Source organism: Narcine bancroftii, chromosome 13, assembly GCF_036971445.1.
Source record: "Narcine bancroftii isolate sNarBan1 chromosome 13, sNarBan1.hap1, whole genome shotgun sequence".
NCBI classification, from domain to species: domain Eukaryota; kingdom Metazoa; phylum Chordata; class Chondrichthyes; order Torpediniformes; family Narcinidae; genus Narcine; species Narcine bancroftii.
The window spans coordinates 14,049,298-14,063,419 of NC_091481.1; the positions used below are offsets into that span (position 1 = coordinate 14,049,298).

A 14,122-nucleotide genomic window follows, 5' to 3' on the forward strand; every position below is an offset into this window, starting at 1 on the left:
CTGAGTAAGTAATTTACACTCTTGTTGAGTGTGCAGCCGAGAACGTGTTGGGGAACTGGTGCCAGGTTTGAAGGGGCACTGTTATGGATGGGCTCATGGTCTATAAACAGTGGTTGAATGGGCAATGGCTTAATTAATAGGTTGGGCTGAGACTGAGTACAGGGAATATTAGGATATCGGTGGCACATGCAATAATATTTCATTTTCTTTTACACTTCAGAAGGGACAAGTGATCTGTGACAGCAAACAGTGCAGCAAAGTGTTGTGCCCTCACCCTGCAATCAGTCTGTGTGGCTGTCTAGTGTGTGAGGGCTGTCGCTACAAGGAGAGAGATTGCAAAAATGGAGAAAAGTTCCCAGACCCAAGCGACAAATGTAACCATTGCATCTGTGTGGTAAGGAATGTTAACTTCTTGTGATTTTCGTCATTAGGGTCAACCTGCCCCAGTTCTGTTTTTTAATGAGATTTATAGCATTACTCCAACTGGCTGCACATTTACAGTATATCTGGCATAAAATAGAAAATGCCAGAAACATTCAGAAGGTCAGACAGTATCTGTAGAAAGTGGAGCAGAGTTAACATTACAGATTAAAGATGACTTTAATCAGAACACTTACCAGAAAAGTTATATGAAAAGTTATTCCAGTTTTTCAGAATCTGTTGTTTTTGCATCTGGTGTGTTTGAGTGTCATAAAACAACCAGTACACTTAAAACAAAACTGGCAATGTATCTTCAAACTAAAAATTCAAGAGACAATAGATACAGGAATCTGGAGCAAAAAAAATAATCTGCTGGAGGAACTCAGTGGATTGAGCAGCAACATGGAGGGGGGGGATTGAAACAGTCTCAATGAAGGATCTCGACGCAAAGCATTGAGAATTCCATCATCCTCTTTCCCCACCCCCACCCCCACCTCGACCTGCTGAGCTCCTCTAGCAGATTGTTCTTTTGATCTTTAAACTGAAATCAAAAATAAGGTTATAGCAGTGCTATGGTAGTACTACAACTCCCAGAAGGCATCAAACCGGCTATGTGACGTGAGTGCGTGATGATGTCAGCATGTGTTAGGCGTATGATTCGGGCTTTTAAAAGGTTGCACGCATTCTGATTAGTAAATCCGCTTGATTCACTGAAGAAATGCCTTGTGTGGTTATTTCACTGCGATTGCAGTGGCCACAAGATAAACTGAGCAAGGGTGAGAGCTTATCTCTGATATTGAATCAGATTGGAATTGTAACCATAATTGGTTATTTGACTTTCCAAATAGCAGTTTTCCAATTACTTGATCAATTGAATTTGCTTTCTGCATGATCCCAATGGGATTTGAACTCCTGTCCTTGGGCCTTTTGGAATGTGGAATCAGGAAACATGTAACAAGATTCCATTCTCAAATCTACGTCTTTCTATTAACAAAATAAAAGCAGCAAAAAGTCCTTCAGTCAGACAGCATCTTTGGGGGGTAAAATGGCAGTGTGGGGTGGTGGGGGGGAGGAATAGTTCAGGAGATGAGATTAAATGATTAAAGTTATAAAACAATGAATGCTTCAGGCAAGAAATCAAGCTAAACGAGTTCTCAGGTTGCATAAATGAGAATAGGGGGATTAAATACAGCTGTTGTTGAAATAATGAGAGCAACAGTTATGACATGAAATTGCTAAATTTGAAATTTGGAACACAATACAGTTCTGTGTTATATCAAAAGGTTATGTTGAACTTCTATAAGATAGTGTTGAAGATTGAGGATGGAGAGGTTAAAGTGGAAATCAGATGGATTAACTAAAATGATAAACAATTAAAATCTCAGATTCAAACTTGTAATGCTGAACAGATGTATTTGACAAAACTGTTCAGCAACTGTGTCTCTGACATATAAGGGATGTTATCCTTGAGTACAATGTTCTAAGTTGAAAGAGATACAATTAAGGCTCTGATTCACCTGGATGGAGTGTTTATGGCCCTGGATAACAGGGAAGTAAGAATTGAAAGAAGTGTTGGATCTCCTGGATGCACATAGGAAAGGTTATCAGAAAGGGTGACTATGTTCAAGGTGAATGAGTGATAGGAGGAAAATGTATGCTAAATTTTAGGTGGTGCAAATAACCTCTTAAACCTTCTATTGTAGGCAAAAGTGCATTTAGGGTATGAAAAAGTGAAACCCTGGGGGGGGGGGGGGTGGGTGCGTAGCCATGAAGATGAAGAGGATCTGAGCAGATGTATACTTAAAAAGTTCTCCAGGAAAAGTATTAAGACTGTTTGAAAGTTTAAAAATCAGAATTTCATTGTCGAAAATAGATAAAACTAGCGCTAAACGACTAAGGCAAGCAAAAATGAAAACTGAAGAAACAGCAGCTCATGCAGGAACATAAGTGAAAGTCTGATGAGGAGTGGCACAGAAGGTGCCTTGGGACCAGCTGAACCTAATAAAGCTGGGGGTTGGCCTAAGATATAGCCAATATCTTGAACAAGATGGAAACTTTGTGGACTCGCTTTACAAGCATTGTATCAGCAATAAGAGACCTATTGGAAAGGATAATAGAAATGAAAGAAATTGTGAAAGATTTACCAGAGCAAATGACGCAAGTGGAGGCTGAGCTGGACAAAACAAAAGACAGGCTAAAGACTTTGGAAGAAAAAGCAAAAACATGGAACATCGACAGAAAAAGAATGATGGACGAGATTGACCATATGTAATAATATAAGACTGAGAGAAGGAATCAAAGGGAAAGACCTGGTGAGCTTTTTTGAAACAAGATCCCACAAATTCTGGGACAAAACAAGCTAAATGCAAGGCTGAAAATTGAAAGGGAACATTGGACCCAAAAGAAACGGCGATCAATGACCATGAATAGTCCTGGGATGCGTCTTGGGAGCAGCATATGGAAATTTTAAAAATAACAATGGCCCATTAATGGTGGACAACAAAAAAATTATGTTTTTCGAGGACTTTATCCTTACCCTGGTCAAACAAAAAGAATTGGACGAGGTAAAGAGACAACTGCAATCCAAAAACTTAAAATACTCAATGACTAACCCAGCAACGCTGAGGGTCGATGTCTCCGAAGGTAATCGAAGAATTGTCAAGAATAAGGAAGAAGTAAAAGAATTTCTACAAAACCTGTGAAAAGATTAATGCTGCCAGATAAGATTGAAAAGACCATTTTAAAATGGAACTAACTGAAAAATGTATATTTTTTCAATCTTTGCCATTGAGAGCTCTAGAGAGAAAGGCAAGTGGAGAGGAATGTGGCAGGGTGGGGACTCTGATCTAAAGGGGAAAATGGCGCTAGGAGAGGATCATTTTTTTTAAAAAGGCGCTAAAGAGAGGGGTTCTTCTTTGGAGGGTTCTACGGTCCTTTTTCATGGGCTTCCAGGTTTTACTGCTTGCGTCACCATCAGAACTAGGGATGTGTGTGTTTTTTTAAAAGGGAAAATGTATATGATACTCAATAGGGAAATATTGCAGTATTATTTAAAGAGTCGAAAAGAATTTATTGTTATTAGATATTTGAAAAATGGTATGGATAAAACACTAATGTTTATTAGTCTTAATGGGTTAAACAGAATGGTGAAAAGGAAAAGGGTCTTGACATATTTAAATAAATTGAAAGTAAATATCTTTCTACAGGGAATGTATCTTACTAAATTGGAACATGATAAATTGAAAATAGAATGGGTAGGACAAATAATATCATCTTTTGGTTCAAAGGCAAGAGGATTAGTGATTCTAATTAATAAAAATACACCAGTATTAATAGAAGGCAAACCGGTTGACCAGGCCAGAAGGTACGTAATGGCACATTGTAAAATTTATGGAGAAGCATGGGCACATAAATATCCATGCCCCAAATTTTGACAATGAAGCCTTTATGAAGGATATATTCTTAAAAACAGCAGAGGGAAGACAGAATATATTGGTTGGAGGAGATTTTAATTTTTGCTTGGATCCAACGTTAGATAAATCTGCAAGAACAGAAATGAAGGCGAAAGGAGAAAAAAAAACCAATTTCATATATGATTGATATATGACCTCTTCTTCTGCAGGTCACCACACAGTTCATTTTTGTTTCCCTTATTTCAGGTGAAACACTCAAGCCAGCCATTCCCTCTTGCATGAACCACATGGGTTGTTTCAACAGACTGAACTCAGAACTCACAACCCAATCTTCAAAATGGGATTTTAAACAAGCTGCCAGCTTGCTATGCAGCACCAGACCCAATCTGAATCCATTCATCTGTGGCTTTCAAAACAATAATCTATTACTCCACAGTATGTCCAATTAACACCTACTTGTGAAGTCTCTATAGGCATTCTTCAAAGTTTTTGCAATGGCACTCGGAGTCTGGACTGCTTGGCTTGACCCAAGCTCTGACATTTTAAATGAGATCTGTTTTGTGAAGTGTTTGTTTGTGACATATACTGCTCCCACAATCTACCTCCTTCAAAAATATATCTATATAAAATATGATATAATCCATCACAATTAGGACAATATCTTCCAAAACTGATACATCCAGACCAGGTAGGATTTTGTTAAAGGAAGAAATTCCTCAAATAGTCTAGGAATGTTATTTAATATAATACCTATGCCAAATTTCAAAAGCAAATCCAAGCATATATCCCCCTGGATGCGGAAAAAAGACTTGACCATTTGGAATGGTCCTTTCTATTTAAAACACTGGACAAATTTGGCATAGGCAGAACATTTATAAACTTGATAAAAACATTATATCATAAACCACAAGCTGTGTTTCCCTTGAGTAGACAGGGATGTCCCCTGTCCCCATTGCTTTTTATACTAGCGATTGAAATAGCAGAGAAAATAAGGGATCCAGATATAAAGGGCTTCAAAGTTGGACAAGAAGAACAGAAAACCAGTCTATTTGTCAATGATGTGCTATTGTACTTATCAGAACCAGCTGGAAAAATTACAAGGAACTTTAGAAAAACATGGAAGAATATCTCGCTATAAAATAAATATGGACAAAAGCATGATAATGCAAAAGGTATCAAAATGGAAGCAAATTTAAACAGAAGACAGATGGAATCAATTATCTCGGAATAGCAATCAACAGTAATGTTCAGAATCATATAAACTAAATTATGTTACTCTTTTGGGGAAGATAAAAGAAGACCTGCAGAAATGGAGAGATTTACAGATTACTTTAGTGGGGAAGGGTTAATTGCATCAAAATGAAAGTAATGCCAAGACTATAATATCTTTTTCAATCACTGCCTATTCCATACCTAAACATTTCTTTAATTTATTAAATAATCATATTAGACAGTTCCTATGGAATAACAAGGTACTAAAATTTGCATTGACATACTTCCTAGCTGCACAGGCTAGATTTCTCACAGCCTTCTTTGTAGAAGACAAACCCCCCCCCCTCTTGGATTCACATGGGAATGTACTCAATGGGAGAAGGGGAAGCAAAGGATTTTATCTATAAATGGAGTGTCAAATCACTTTTTAAAAAAAAAGATAGATAATCCCATACATACATATGATCAGAAGGCAGCAGGAAATTAATGAACGTATAGGAAAAACAAGTAGGGATATCAATAAAAGTCCCATTGTGTAAAAATGTGTTATTGCCTATGAGCATAGGCAATAGAGTATTGAATTTGTGGTATGACAAGGTATGTTAAAGACTGTTGCACAGAAGGAACTCTTATGTCCTTCGAACAACTAAAACATAAGTATGCAGTGCTCTACCCTGTAGGTGTGCTGATATATATTAAAAAAATTAATCCTAGAAAACGAATCATGTCGTGATGAATAAAAAGAAAAATCTTTCTCTGTAGGATTAACCTTCCTCCAAACATCTACCAGATTTAAATCTTTCATCAATGCTTTTATCTGTATTGCCATCTTTGATTTCCTTATACTTTTCGGGTTTCTATCCAATAAAGGTTCCAAAACACAATTAAAATCTCCCCCAACTAAAATATTTTCATTAGCTTGAATTAACAATAAAAAAGCTTCTGAAATAAACCGCTCATCTTCTATATTAGGCGCATAAAGATTAAGCAAAGTCCAAGATTTAGCAAAAATTTTACAATTCACCTGTAAAATTCTACCTACATTTCCCTCTGAAAATTCCAATTCAAATGATAATTTTTTATAATCAAAATCACCTCCCCTCTTGTCTTAGAATTAAAAGAAGAAAAAAACACATGTCCAACCCAATCTCTTTCAATTTCAAATGTTCCTTTTCGGTCAAATGTGTTTCTTGGAAAAAGGCAATATCAATTTTCATTTTTTTTTATATAAGCCAATACCCTCTTTCGCTTAATTGGATTATTTAATCCCTGAACATTAAAAGTTGCAAAGTAGACATTTTTCAAAATAAACATTTTTACTAACTACTAATAAATTTACACTCTATAAAATAATGCTCCCCTTTATAATCCTTCAAAAACACAAAAAACCCACCCCTCAATAAAAAATTAATAATTTTTTTTAAAAAAACCCCAAAAATATAAAAACCACCCAAAGGTAGTAACACCCTAAAAATCTGGGTGTGTAAAGCCCACTAGTGCCAGATAACAGTCAAAGCTTTCAGTGTCATCCACCCTCCCAGCCAGATACATATTCATTATGTAATTAAAAACAATCAAATATAGTAAATATATTCAACCCAATGATTCCAAGCCCAGTGATTGTTCTGGATCTTCAATGTCAAGAAAACTTCGTGTCAGCTCTTCTTTCTTTCCATACCCATTCCCGATCCCATTTCCATTTCCGTTTACCCTCTCTTAGGAGACGATAGTGAAGACCACCCATTTCTTCACAATTCGGGCAATGAATTATCAAAAACCAAGGCATTGTGATCATTCTCAAAAAATTGAGATTGAAAGTTTCCGTAAAAAACATACAAAATTGCAGGATAATGAAAAGCAAACTTTAGCCCTTTCGCCATAAGACATCTTTAGCCGAATTAAATTCCCGTCGTCTTCTAATAACCTCTTGACTCAAATTGGCATAAAAAAAAACACTATTATTTTGAATCATCAACGGGGATTGACTCTGCCACACTTTCTGTACCACCATTCATAAAATCATTTCTCCATCTTGATATTTCAAACAACGAATCAAGACCACCCTTGATGTTTGCCCTGGAAGTGTTTTTTTCCTCAACGCTCTGTGGGCCTGATCCAATTCCAAACCTTCAGGAAAAAGCTCTTTACCCAGTACCTCTGGGATCCAATGCTTAAATTTTTTTATTGGATCAGAACCTTCAAAGTCCTCTGGAAGATCAACTATTTTCACATTATTTCTCTGGCTTTGATTTTCCAATGAATCAATCTTCATCAATAAATCCCTTCTTTGAATCCCCCAATCTACAAAAGAACCTTCTACTTTTTTCATTTTTTCTTTATTGCGTTCCACCTGATTTTGACATTCATAAAAGGCTGTTTCAATTTTTTTAATATTATCTTGTACGATATCAACAGATTTTATACATCTGTTAGTATCACTCTTAATTACAGACATTTCTTGTTTCATGGTTGGCATTTCTTCACACAAAGTATTCATTTTTGTTTTCACCTCCATAAATCCTTGGGTCATTTGTGCAGAGATTTGTTTCTGATGTGGTCTGAAATAGGAACTTTTCTACATGGTTGTGTGTAAAACTGAGACAATTTTGCCAAGATATCACCGAAAAATTAATCAGGATAACAGGAGTGGCCTTCACAGGCTACCTGGAGCTATATCTATTAGGTAATTTTATGGAAATGAGCAACAAAATGGCTAAATATCAAATTGCATTTATAAAAATAGCACTGGTGGTAGCAAAAAATGTATTGCGATCACTTGGAAGTCTGACTCCCCTCTACTTATAACAGATAGACTGCGGAAATGAACAGCTATATACCAATGGGGAAAAATTATCATAATTTAAAGAATAAGTATGATGCTTTTGTAAAGATCTGGTAGCCATACCTGGACCACATATGGCCCCAAATACAATAATAGAAAGGAATATAAATGCTGACATTATACATACCCAGAAGTGATTTCCCAACTATATTTATATATTTAAGAGATATGAAAGCTCTGATGTCTGACGGTGTGTGGATCTGTAAGTATGGAAGGGGGGAGGGAAGGAGGGAATTTGTTGTTTGTAAGAAAAATTTAATGTATTGGGTTATTGAAGATTTTAGTATATATTTGAAAAAATCAAGAATAAAATATTCCAAAAAAAAAGGAAACCCTATCAGGGTCTGGGATTGAGATAAGTGGTTAGAGGAGTGAAGTTTAGGAATATACTTATAAGTAAGTATAGGAAGTGAACTAGGTTTATAACAGTACTGTCGTAAGAGAATCCTTAGTCAAGGACAATGGGAGTCTTAATAGAAACACCGGCTCGGAAGATACCATCGTCGGAACAAGTGGAATGAAAACAGAATGCAGAATCGGTTTGCAAGCCCTGACACCCCACTATTTCCTTTGCCATCCTGCCATCTGCTGGTCAATAGTTGAGGGATAAATGTTTGAAATGTTGCTTATTCTAAATCGAATCAGATGTCCAGAGAAGAAATTCAGAATCTTTCAATTGCAGAACTGTGATTCAGATTAGATTTTTAAAAATAATTATATTTGGAGGATATGGCAATTGCTGACAAGTGTAACATGGGTAAGGACAACAGTTAATAAGCATCCTTGATTGACCTTTGAGAAGGTGATAGTGAGCCTCTTTTGTGGAGGTACAACAGTTAATAAGCATCCTTGATTGACCTTTGAGAAGGTGATAGTGAGCCTCTTTTGTGGAGGTACTCCCACTGTGCTGTTGGGTAGTGACTTTGTACCTGAGGTATTTTCAAGTTGGGATGTTAAATAAAATGAGGGGAAATTGGAAATGGTGACATCCCACTTGCTGCATTCTCCTTCTAGGATGGCAGAGGTTAATAATTTGGCTGATTAGCAAATGAATTGTTTGGAAGTTTCCTGTGGGTGAGTTTCTCAGAGACCTCTTTTTCAGTTAAATCACAGCTGTCGATTAATGGTGTTGACCATTATGAACGGCTGTCCCACAGCATAACTGACTGAGCTGTTCTAGCACTTCTGTTTTTGTATCATATTGCAGCATCTACAGTTTTATTTGTGTCCAATAGCACAACTGCTTTTGGTTCTCTTTCTAGACTGATGACCCAACTCCCAGATTTTTTTGTTGCCTTCCGTCCTTCTTAGTTAATTAATTGATGAATATTTAAAGCAGTCTGGTGCTTTATTCCAGAATGGAGCGGTTACCTGTGAGCCTGTGCCCTGTCTGTCTGTCACATGTCAGAACCCAGTGATTCCACATGGTGAATGCTGCCCGCAGTGCACTGGGAACTGCCACTACCTGGGTCAAGTGTACGAGAATGGTGCCACCTTCAATTCGCCTGCAGAGAAGTGCTCAAAGTGCACTTGTCTGGTAAGTAGCCAGGTCAGGATGACGGAAGAGCATCAACTCAACAGATTGCAGGCCCAAGAACTCAATGGACTCTATTCCACAAACCTTCCTTTCACATCTGAGTTGTACACGAGTTGTGGGGAGGAGATTTTGTATTAGGGCGGAATTTATGATATTGTGGAATGTGCCAGAGGGACTGGAGATAGTGACTGTAAGAGTAAGGTGGGAGCAAATAAATAGGTTACATTGCCCGTCTTCCAAAAGTCTCTTACTGAACTTTTATATCAACTCCACATCTTCACTCTTATTCCCTTTATAGCCATAAGATTGGTTGAACATACTTATCAACTCACCAATGTCTTCTGGGGTAGAGAAGTCCTAAGACTCATAATCCTTTGAGTAAAAGGAAATTTCCTTCATGTTGAATTACTGACCCCGTATTTTGAAACTACAACTTGCAGTTTTAGACTTTCCTGAGAATGGCCACTTGTCATCCACTCTGTCAAACTCTCCAGCTATTTTGTTTCATTGAGCTCTATCTAAACTCTAAAGAACGTTCCCCTCATGAATTGATTTCTTGCCTTTAGTGCAGTTGTTCTCAACCAGTGAGCCATCGCCCACTGGTGGGCCACAACATTCTTCCACGTGGGTCTTTTAAAAAAGTTAAATAGAATACTTTAAGTTAGGTAGAGATGTATCTCTTACAGAGCTGCCTTTGACTTGAAAATATTGCTCAGTCATTGCCCTTAGTGGGTATGGCATGTTAGGCTGGAAGACAGGTGGGCCTTGGATCGAAAAGTTTTGAGAACGACTGCTAGGGGCAGCCGTCATCTTGAATATTTACGTTATTCTCCGTGTAGTACGCCATGATCCCTTGCCAAATCACTGGACTTTATCCATTTGTTATTTATGTTACACCCTCTTCACAGCTTGTGTTCCAACTAAATTTATATTATTATCAGACTTGGATATATCTTGTTCTCAGTGAAGTGATTAAAAAAGGGCATGAAAAGGTGAGAGATCCCAGCTGCATTTCTTGTGTTAGGGTATCACCAGCTGTAGGTGGGTGGATCATAATTCATGGCCTAAGTACACAAGGACTGTGGGAGAAGTGTAATTGAAGGTCCACGTGTGAAAGGACTGGTGAGGAGCTCATCCAGTTGTAAATAAGACAAGTTCAAAGGGATAAGCAAGCAAGGGTTGTGCATGGGAGGTGTAAAGGTCCTCATTGAGAATCATTCAAAGGAGAATGGTCTATGGGGGATGTAAGAGGAGACTGGCCAATTAAGTTAGGCATGGGGTAGGGGAAAGATTGTATAAACAGTAGAGTTATTAGCCTGAGTGCAGAGTCAGGTTTAATAGGCCAGGTGTCCTGCTCTGGTTTGGAAATGCTGCATGGCTTGCTGAGTTTCTCCAGTACATTTGGTACTTAGCTGTGTTATTCATATTTCCGTCCTTAGGCTGAGGTAGTGACCTGCTGGCAGAAACCTTGTTCCAAGGAGTGCACACATCCAGTCCCCAGCACCAACTGTTGTCCCGTCTGCAATCACTGTTCCTTCGAGGGCTTGGAATACAAGAACCGGGACACCTTCTTCCCTCCATCCGATCCCTGTAAACGCTGCAGCTGCCTCAATGGGAATGTGTTGTGTTTGGAGGTTGTGTGCCCTCAGGTAACCTGTTTGGAGCCGATTACTAAACCAAGCCAGTGTTGCCCAGAGTGCCCAGGTACGTCCCACACTTGGAGGCATAGGAACAAACACTGAATGGAAATTTGGATTGCTTGGCCAATATTGTCAGGTGTAACTGGACACAACCTGCTGGAAGAATTCTATGGGTCAAGCAGCATCGGGACTGAAGCCCTTAGTCTTTTTCTCTTACTGATGCTGATCGACCTGCCGAGTTCCTCCAGCATATCGTGCTCAGCCTGAGATTCCAGTATCTGCAGTCCTCTGTGTGTCTCCACTGTCAGGAGTAAGATTGTCATGAAGTCTATGCAAGTGTTTGTCTCTTTGCTAATCATACGGGATCTCTTTGTCACCATTAAGCCAGCAAAAGGAATGTTTCATTGATGAGTGTGATGTGCAAAATTGCAAATTTTTTGTCTTTCCTCAGTATGTATCCACCAAGGAAAACATTATGCGGAAGGATCTCATTGGGTTTCAACCACAAACCCCTGCCACGAGTGTGTGTGTACAGTGAGTAGCCAATTAATGTCAATCAAATGAGTAGGTCTATGAGATATGCTGCTCATTAACAGCAGAAAAGGCCTCTGTGGGAAAGGTAGGGGGAGATTGTGCCTCTTCATTGAGGCTGGTAAACTGCTAAAGCAATTTGCATCGAATGCCAGAATCTTTTCTGTTGATGAAGGGAAAGCTGTGGATGTTGTCTATTTGGATTTTAGTAGAGCTTTTGACAAAGTTCCCCACAGGTGGTTAGGAAAAAAGGTGGAGGCATTAGGTATAAATAAAGAGGTAGTGAAATGGATTCGGCAGTGGTTGGATGGGAGGTGTCAGAGAGTAGTGGTAGAAAATTGTTTGTCCAATTGGAGGCCGGTGACTAGTGGAGTTCCTCAGGGTTCGGTCCTGGGTCCACTATTATTTGTTATATATATTAACGATCTGGATGTAGGGGTGGAGAATTGGATAAGCAAGTTTGCGGATGACACAAAGATTGGTGGTGTTGTGGACAGTGAGGTAGATTACCGTAGATTAAAAGGTGATTTAGGAAGGCTGGAGGTGTGGGCTGAGAAATGGCTGATGGAATTTAATACAGATAAATGTGAGGTGCTACATTTTGGAAAGGCAAATTTAAATAGGTCATATACATTGAATGGTAGACAATTGAGGAGTGCAGAGCAACAAAGGGATTTAGGAGTTATGGTAAATAGTACCCTCAAGGCTGATACTCAGGTAGATGGTGTGGTGAAGAAGGCATTTGGAATGTTGGCCTTCATAAATCGGAGTATTAAATTCAAGAGTAGGGAGGTTATGATGAAATTGTACAAGGCATTGGTGAGGCCAAATTTGGAGTACTGTGTACAGTTTTGGTCACCAAATTATAGGAAAGATATAAACAAAATAGAGAGAGTGCAGAGAAGGTTCCCGAGAATGTTGACAGGATTTCAGAGTCTGTGTTACAGGGAAAGGTTGTGCAGACTGGGGCTTTTTTCTCTGGAGCGTAGAAGATTGAGAGGGGACTTGATAGAGGTGTTTAAGATTTTAAAAGGGACAGACAGAGTAAATGTGGATAGGCTTTTTCAATTAAGAAAGGGGGAGATTCAAACTAGAGGACATGGTTTAAGATTGAAGGGGGAAAATTATAAGGGGAACATGAGAGGAAATTTCTTTACGCAGAGGGTGGTGGGAATGTGGAATGGGCTTCTGGCAGACGTGGTCGAGGCGGGATCATTGGTTACATTTAAGGAAAGACTGGATCGTTACATGGATAGGGGGGGACTAGAGTGGTATGGACCGGGTGCTGGTCAGTGGGACTAGGAGGGTGGGGATTTGCTACGGCATGGACTAGTAGGGCCGAACTGGCCTGTTCTGTGCTGTAAGTGGTTATGTTACTGTGTGAGACTGTATGAGGAGGCAAATTCAAAGCAGGACTGCGTATAGAGCTGGAGCTAACCAATGTACAATGGTCCCAAAATTACAAAAAACAAATAGGTATTTTTCCAAATTTAATAAATTGCTTTTACTGGTAAATAATCTGTTTATCTCATCAAATGTGACTGTTTGCCCTCAGCTTCATGGGAATGTCAAATGATCCAGGAAGGTTATGCCGAGAGGAAAAAAAATCAAATTACTGGCACGAGGAGCTCAATATCCTACTCCTGCTTCTATGTCTTCTGGTCGGCCCTGCCCTCTTTCTACTTGTTTCTTCTGTTTCTCGAGCTCTCTCATAGGTCATTTCACTATCTCCCTCACTCTCTGTTATTACTGTGTTTCACTCATACTGTTGTTCACTTTTGCTCTCTACCTTCAAAATGTCTGGCCTCTCTCTTTCCTGTGTGCTCCTCTGGGTTCTTCTTTATTCCTCCCTTTTGTGCCGTCTGCGATGGTCTCTCTCTTATCCTCTGCTTCCTTCTCCCTTTTTTTTTGTTCCCGCAGCGAGGCCAGGTCAGCTGTTCGGAGCCAGAATGTGAAGTCTCTTGTCAATATCCCACACGGATTCCCAGCCAATGCTGCCCAGTTTGTCATGACTGTTACTTTGAAGACATTATCTACAGACACGGGGAATCTTTCAAACCGGAGCCTTGCAGAGACTGTTCATGCAGCGTAAGGGCTAATTAATTCAAATCTTCCGTTGGTTACTCTTCAGGAATTAAACACTGAAGTCTGCAAATGCTATGATTGTAACAAAAACAGACAGTAAATGCTGGAGGAACTCAGCCAGTCTCACAGCTTCCATAGGAGTGGTGGGGGGGGGTGGGAAAATAAATATATTCCTTGAAGAAGGGCTCAGGTTCGAAACATCAGTAATATATCTTTACCTCCTATGGACGCTGCGAGTCCAGCATTTACTCTGTGTTTTTACTTCTCGGGGAATGTTCTGTCCATAGAAACACATCAATTACATTGGCCTCATGGTTGAAAGTTCTCTAGTGTGATCCATAGAATCCATTCACAAATAAAAGGCCAATGTTCGGCAGGTAAGAAAGGAAGCTCTCTGAGCTGTTTAGTTCAAGAGAGTGTTGCTCTCATGGCATTCACCAGG

At 39.1% G+C, this 14,122-nt stretch overlaps 1 protein-coding gene across 1 annotated transcript in view; it reads left to right on the forward strand.

Annotated features, from left to right (window-relative positions):
- kcp (kielin cysteine rich BMP regulator) overlaps positions 1–14,122 on the forward strand; it is a 116,485-nt gene that overhangs the window by 87,017 nt on the left and 15,346 nt on the right. Inside the window, exons 36-40 of the mRNA XM_069909863.1 lie at positions 221–394; positions 9,245–9,424; positions 10,864–11,128; positions 11,516–11,598; positions 13,516–13,683. Coding sequence (XP_069765964.1) covers positions 221–394; positions 9,245–9,424; positions 10,864–11,128; positions 11,516–11,598; positions 13,516–13,683 — 870 coding nt within the window. The remainder of the gene's footprint in view (positions 1–220; positions 395–9,244; positions 9,425–10,863; positions 11,129–11,515; positions 11,599–13,515; positions 13,684–14,122) is intronic.